At 36.6% G+C, this 7,130-nt stretch overlaps 1 protein-coding gene across 1 annotated transcript; it reads left to right on the top strand.

Annotated features, from left to right (window-relative positions):
• Positions 1-2,747: 2,747 nt before the first annotated feature.
• On the top strand, positions 2,748-4,105 carry LOC140822572 (flavonoid 4'-O-methyltransferase 3-like). Its single transcript, XM_073183354.1, has 2 exons — positions 2,748-3,573; positions 3,681-4,105. Exons 1-2 carry the CDS (start codon positions 2,803-2,805, stop codon positions 3,978-3,980), a joined length of 1,071 nt encoding a protein of 356 aa, XP_073039455.1. The 5' UTR covers positions 2,748-2,802; the 3' UTR covers positions 3,981-4,105.
• The last annotated feature ends 3,025 nt before the right edge of the window (positions 4,106-7,130 follow it).

Below are 7,130 nucleotides of genomic sequence, written 5' to 3'. Positions count from 1 at the left end.
CTGTGAGTTGTTTGAGTCGATACATGTCTAATCCTGGTGTTTACCATTGGCAAGCTGTCAAATGGCTTTTGAGATATCTGAATGGTTCTGTGAAGTATGGTTTAAAATTTTCAAAATCTGATGTTGGTGTTAAATTGATTGGATATGTGGATTCTAACTATGCAAATGATAAGGACAATAGAAAATCGACAACTTCTTATGTGTTTACATTGTGTGGTGCTTGCATTAGCTGGAAATCTCAATTACAACACATTGTTGCTCTTTCAACCACCGAATCTGAGTATGTTGCTGTCACTGAAGCTTTAAAAGAAGCTATTTGGTTGAAAGGTCTTATATCTGAAATTGGTTTTCTTGAAGGTGAAGTTGTTGTATTTTCTGACAGTCAGTCTGGTATACAATTGTGTAAGAATCCTGTTTTTCATGATAGAACTAAACATATTGATGTTAGATTCCACTACATTCGTGATGTGGTTGCAAAAGGCATAGTCTATCTTGAAAAAATTCCTTCTCAATTCAATCCTGCTGATATGGGAACTATGTGTTTGTCTGTGGATAAATTCAGATCTTGTTTAAAAATTTTAAATTTTGATACTTCTGATTGATCTGTTCTGTTTCTGTTATTTGACGTAGCTTACTTAGTGTTTGCTACATATTGTTACTTGTACTAACTTTGTGTTTTCTGCAAGTGGGGCAATGATGATGGTTGTAGGTGACTCTCCTGACCACTTGAACCGGTGTTGGGCCAAAAGGTGGAGAAATGTTGGGTTTTGGCCCAATTTCCTCCAGCCCATTAACTTAACCTACTGTTCCTTCCTTATTTATACATGGGCTATAGGGCTTAAATTGAGCGACGCTCCTTCCACTTTCATTCTGCCAGCAGCCGAGTTATTCCTTCTTCCCAAGAGTGAGCAGCCGAGAGTTTTCTTCTCCTCCAAGAATGAGCAGCCCGATTGAGAAAAGAGAGAACGTTACTTTGCTTGTGTGCGTCTTTCTTCGGTGACTGAGTGTCTTTGGTTCTTTGTGATTGTTTCTCTCTCGTTCTGTCTCGGGATAAATCTGTGTGTGTGTGAACCGCTGGCCGTGAGAGCTTTGAGCAGTGAGAGCGTTGGGAAACCTTTGTGGTCTTTGCCTTGGTTCACTGCGTATTTGGAGAGGCCGAATCAGTTTGTCTGAGCCTCGTTCAATTGCATATATCATATATACATGCTGCTGTATTTTTGTTGCTAGTTGGTTGCAAGTTGCTACGGAGCAGGAAGGCACGAGCTAGACGATCGATACTCAACAAAAAAAAACACAAGCATATACACTTGACATTCAAACAAAATCCATATAATGTAAACTTACTCAAATCTCATTATTCAATTACAAGCAAGACCATAATATTGAACCAAAAAATAAGGGTTAATTACTTACGTCATTCATGTGAAATATCGAGATTGCTAAAACCCGTAATATATCTATTGATCAATTTTGTGCTTTCAAATCTTCATACACTTGAAAATATGTACGAACAAGGGTGCACGTGCTTGAGATTTTGAAAACATGATAATGTTTGTTCTCAAGATTTGAAAACATAGGAAATTGATATATCAATATTTTTCATGGAACTTTTTTAATTAGCAATCTCGAGATTTCATTGAGGTTGTATATTTACAAATATGAAAGTGAATATTAATAGAAGAACAATTCGTTGTTTATGTATTCTTCAACCTTAGGTCGTACATATAAATTTACATAGTTACATATCTCTACAATAGTATGATATTATCAACTTTGACTCTAAACTCTCGTGAATTCTCGATTGTTCTCTTCCCTATTGCCATAACCCTTATTTTTAAATCGAAGAAAACAGAAAATACACACCATTAGATGAGAAATTGATGCTTGTGAGAGGTAAATACCATTTTTCTATTTTGATATCGTTATTTTTCAATGTTTGTAAGTTTATATTTGTTAGTCTCGGGCACGAAATATACAAAAGCTAGTCTCGGGCACTAACCAACCTCTGCCGCGATATTTTTTCATAGACTACTTTTCTGTCTGTTATCAAATCTTTCTAATTTTTGTGTGTGTTTTGTTATTGGTTGTTACCAGAAAAAGTGTGGATTGGTCCAGAATTATCAATATATTTTTTAGTATTTAAATTTTATTTTGTATTTGTTTTGTTAAATTTGCGTTATGAATTATGAAGAGAAAAATAAAATTTGAATCTGGAAGTTCAAAGAGAAAAAAAAGAAATTATTGGATTAGATTAACCAACTACTTGAAGTCTCGGAGTATGTAAAAATTTCCATCATGGGTTTCTTAATGCTTGGATAGCTTACAGTAACTTTTGCAGGAATAAGTTTATCAAAACTGAAGGTTATAAAAAACTATCTTCGATCAACTATGTCACATGATAGACATAATGATTTGAACATATTGTCAGTTGTAAAAAAGATGGTAGCTAACATTACCAAAAATAAAAAATTGCAAATTGCAAATTGCAGGACTCTCCATAAACATAACCTATTTTTCTATTTATTGGCCGTTTGTATGTATTCATTTTCAAAGTTTATATATTATTTCTGAATAAAGAAAATAATAATAATTTCTTAGCCTCCAATAAAAAATCAAGATATACGTGAATAACTTTGGTTTTTTTCCTTTTTGAACAAATGTGTCAGACATAAATGTGTATTTTAGCTAGCCCACACACTTGAAAATAATAAATTGTGCGACTCTCCTTTACTTCACTTCTATTTATTGTGTGTTGGTTGCAGACATTTTCTTGCACACAGCAATAATAAAGAAATTTAAAGGATGGAATCCAAAGCCAAAACACAATCACAACTCCAAGAAAAAGAAGCACTGGCTGCCCAGGTGGATATATGGAAGTATGTGTTTGCTTTCACTCCAATGGCAGTACTAAAATGTGCTATAGAACTCCAAATATCTGAAACCGTTGAATCACACGGCGGATCCATCACGCTCCCTGAGCTATCCGTCGCCTTGCACTGCTCCCCCTCTGCCCTCCACCGTATCATGAGATACTTGATTTATCACGGCTTCTTCAAGCAAATTCGGATCATTCGAGACCAAGAATCATCACTCTGCTACACCCAAACGCCACATTCTCGATTGCTTTTGAAAGATGGCATGGCTGCTTTCATCCTGCTCGAGAGCAGCCCCGTGATGCTCGCCCCGTGGCATGGCCTAAGCGGACGTGCTATGCTGAAAGGTGTTTCTCCGTTTGGGGCCGCACATGACGGGCTCGACTTATGGAAATATGCGGCAGCAAATCCTGATTATAGTAAATTAATCAACGATGCGATGGCATGCCATGCAAGGTTGGCTGTTTCAGCAATCGTTGATCAGTATCCTGAGGCGTTCGAGGGGATCAGTTCTTTGGTGGACGTTGGTGGTGGAGATGGGACGGCCCTTAACGCCTTGGTGAAGGCTTGTCCGTGGATTCGAGGGGTTAACTACGATCTCCCGCATGTCATTTCTGTCGCACCGCATCGTGAAGGCGTGGAGCATGTTGGTGGCGACATGTTCAAAATGGTTCCCAAGGGCGATGCCGCTTTTCTTATGGTACGTTTCTCCAACATATATATTTATTGATACAACATAACAAGTTGCATGTATGCATAAAATATAAATATATAGGGGGTGCTACTTATTCTTGATTATATATATAGTGGGTGTTACACGATTGGAGCGACGAAGAATGCATTCAAATACTGCGAAATTGTATGGAAGCGATTCCTAGGGACAAGGGGAAGGTGATCATCATGGAGGCGGTGGTCGAAGAAGGCGAAGGGGCTGATGAGTATAGCGAGGTTCGTTTGGCGTTTGACATGGGGATGATGGCTCACACGGAGAAAGGAAAAGAAAGAACTTGGGAAGAATGGGAATGCTTGTTGAACGAGGTTGGCTTTACAAAATACACAGAGAAACGCATTGAAGGTGTTTTATCTGTTATAGAAGCTTACCCATGAATCATGATGGATCTTGAAACGGACATCCTCATTGTAAAATTTGGTCTAAATTGTGTGATGTCATAAATTGTATTGTTGTGGGGAATTCACATTCACGAAATGCAATAATTATGTTGTTATTCGTATGTTTTATTTTCTTAAAATAGCTTCTTCTTCTTAATTTATTTCCCTTTTAACGGTGAAATGCCACTAAATGTCAAAAATCACTTCGCGTTGTGCTCATGGTTTTCTATCTAAAATTAGTAAAGAGCATATTGATCAACACACCGTAAAAAAAATTCTTGCCTTCTGATCTTGTATATTTGTCTCATTGCAATTTTTGTCATATATGTTACGCCTTGGGTTTGGACCTGCGTGACTGCACAATGAGTCATTATAGTAATTACTTCGTTTTCATCATCGCTTTACAAAAATGATTAACCAAGTTGTTATAAAAGTCCATTGTAGCCCATTATAAACATATTTTAAATCTTTAATTTTTACCATGTGGGACAAGAGGTATCATAATCACCCCTCCTGAAGAACGCGACGTCCTCGTCGTGACCTGTCCCCTCGATCTCCAGCACCAAGAATCTAGAGGTGGCTCTTATAAGTTCACGAGGTGGCTCCCGTCATGTAGCACTTTGCTCCGCAGGTTCAAGAGGTGGATCACATGCACGTAGCACTTTGCCCCGCATAATATTTATTTCCCAGTGTTCTTTGCCGGGCCCGCGTGATTGTATGGATGATGACCCATCTCGAAGATTTGGAGTTGACATGGCATTACTTGCTGGGGATATATTGTTCACACACCCCAACTGATATGGTCCATGAGGCTCGCCTCATTCTGGTAATTGCTGAGATTGCAACAGCAGTTGGGTCCACTGGTATGACTTCCGGTCAGTTTATGGACCTCGAGGGTGGACCAAATGCAGTTGACTTTGTCCAAGAAAAGAAGTTTGGTGAGATGGTCAGTGCTCCGCAGTGTGTGGAGGCCTTTTAGCTGGTGCTTAATTCGGATTATGAGATTCAGCGATGTCGCCTGGCTGTGGGTGTTTTGTATCAATATTTAGTAATATTTCTTCTATTTTTTTCCTAATATACCTATATTTATTTTGACATATTGCGATTAATTAACTATTGGAATATAACAAGTCATTAATATATATAAAACTCATTAAATAAGAATAAAAATGAAAAATTGTTTATTTAATTGATATTTCCAATGAATTATTAAGTTAGATAAAAAAACAAGCTTATATAATTGAAAAAAAAGTAGTTTATAAAATAAGTTCTGTTGTGAAAAAGTAAAAATTTATGGTAAAAAGTAAAAATCTCAAACTCTCAAAATTTACCAAACTACACACTTTATAATATTTTTCTCTCTACTCAATTGTGATTTTCTTCACAAATGAGAGATCTATTTATAGAGTTTCATTACACATAATCCAAAAATAAAATACATCATTACCTACATCATCACACACAAATTTCTAACTTTACAACTCTTATTTTCAACATTCAAATATTCAACTATTACTTTTTCCATATTAAAATATATTATTTCAACACTTCCCCTTGTGATGATGATCATGATACGATGATGTCTTCATTACGTGTTTTGTACTGCCTCGTTAAAAACCTTACTTGGAAAAACCCATTGGGATAAAAACCATAGTAAGGGAAAAAGAGTGCAGTCACGTAAACTCCCCCTGATGTTGACATGAACAATTCTTCACAAATTTCGTAGATTGTGCATCCCAATATTATATATGTGCTTTCTGAATATTGACGTAGGAAGTGCTTTTGTGAAGAGATCTGATGGGTTTTCACTTGATTGAATGTGACGAACATCAATACATTTATTCTTCTCAAGCTCCTTGGTGAATGCGAAGAACTTAGGAGGAATATGTTTAGTTCTGTCGCTTTTTATGCATCCTTCTTTCATTTGAGCAACACATGCAGCATTATCTTCATATAGTATCACAGGCTTCTCATCGAATGATAATCCGCATGAAATTTGGATATGTTGGGTCATTGATTTTAACCACACACATTCACGACTTGCTTCATGTAGTGCAATAATCTCGGCATGATTTGATGAAGTTGTTACGAGCGTTTGTTTCTGTGAACGCCAAGATATTGCAGTGCCTCCACGAGTAAATACATATCCAGTTTGAGAACGTGCCTTGTGTGGATCAGATAAGTATCCAGCATCGGCATAACCAATTATACTTGGATTAGCATCTTTTGAATACAAAAGTCCCAAGTCTGTCGTTCCTCGTAGATAACGGAATATATGTTTAATTCCGTTCCAGTGTCTCTTTGTTGGATATGAGCTAAATCTTGCCAGCAGATTCACGGCAAAAGATATATCAGGTCTTGTACAATTTGTAAGGTACATAAGGGCACCGATGGCACTTAGATATGGTACTTCTGGACCAAGAATATCTTCATCATCTTCACATGGACGGAATGGATCCTTTTCTATGTTTAATGATCTAACAACCATTGGAGTACTTAAAGGATTTGCTTTATCCATATTAAAACGTTTAAGGATCTTTTCTGTATAATTTGTCTGGTGAACAAACATTCCACATTCTTTTTGTTCAATTTGTAAACCCAGACAATACTTGGTTTTTCCAAGATCTTTCATTTCAAATTCTTCCTTCAAGTATGACACAACTTCTTGAATTTCCTTATTCGTTCCAATGATGTTTAAATCATCAACATATACAGCAATAATTACGCATCCGGATGTTGTTTTCTTAATGAAAACACAAGGGCATATTGAATTATTTACATATCCCTTTTTCATCAAGTGATCACTTAGTCGATTATACCACATTCGACCTGATTGCTTTAACCCATATAATGATCTTTGTAATTTCACAGAATAACATTCTCTGGGTTTTGAACTTTGTGCTTCAGGCATCTTAAATCCTTCAGGGATTTTCATATATATATTACTATCAAGTGATCCATATAAGTAAGCTGTAACAACATCCATAAGACGCATTTCTAAATTTTCAGATACCGCCAAGCTAATCAAATACCGAAACGTAATTGCATCCATCACAGGAGAATACGTTTCTTCATAATCAATTCCAGGCCTTTGAGAAAAACCCTGTGCAACAAGTCGAGCTTTATATCTTACTATTTCATTTTTCT

The sequence above is a fragment of the Primulina eburnea genome, unplaced genomic scaffold (genome assembly GCF_022965805.1).
Source record: "Primulina eburnea isolate SZY01 unplaced genomic scaffold, ASM2296580v1 ctg929, whole genome shotgun sequence".
NCBI classification, from domain to species: Eukaryota; Viridiplantae; Streptophyta; class Magnoliopsida; order Lamiales; family Gesneriaceae; genus Primulina; species Primulina eburnea.
Note: the sequence above shows the minus strand (reverse complement) of the source record. Positions and strands in the feature narration are given on the sequence as shown.

What these genes read in the sequence shown, in the direction of transcription:
- LOC140822572 (XM_073183354.1), top strand. Translation starts at nt 2,803, where the DNA reads ATGGAATCCAAAGCCAAAACACAATCACAACTCCAAGAAAAAGAAGCA. An exon ending in GCGATGCCGCTTTTCTTATG is followed by an intron (nt 3,574 to 3,680) that starts GTACGTTTCTCC and finishes TTATATATATAG; the next exon opens with TGGGTGTTACACGATTGGAG.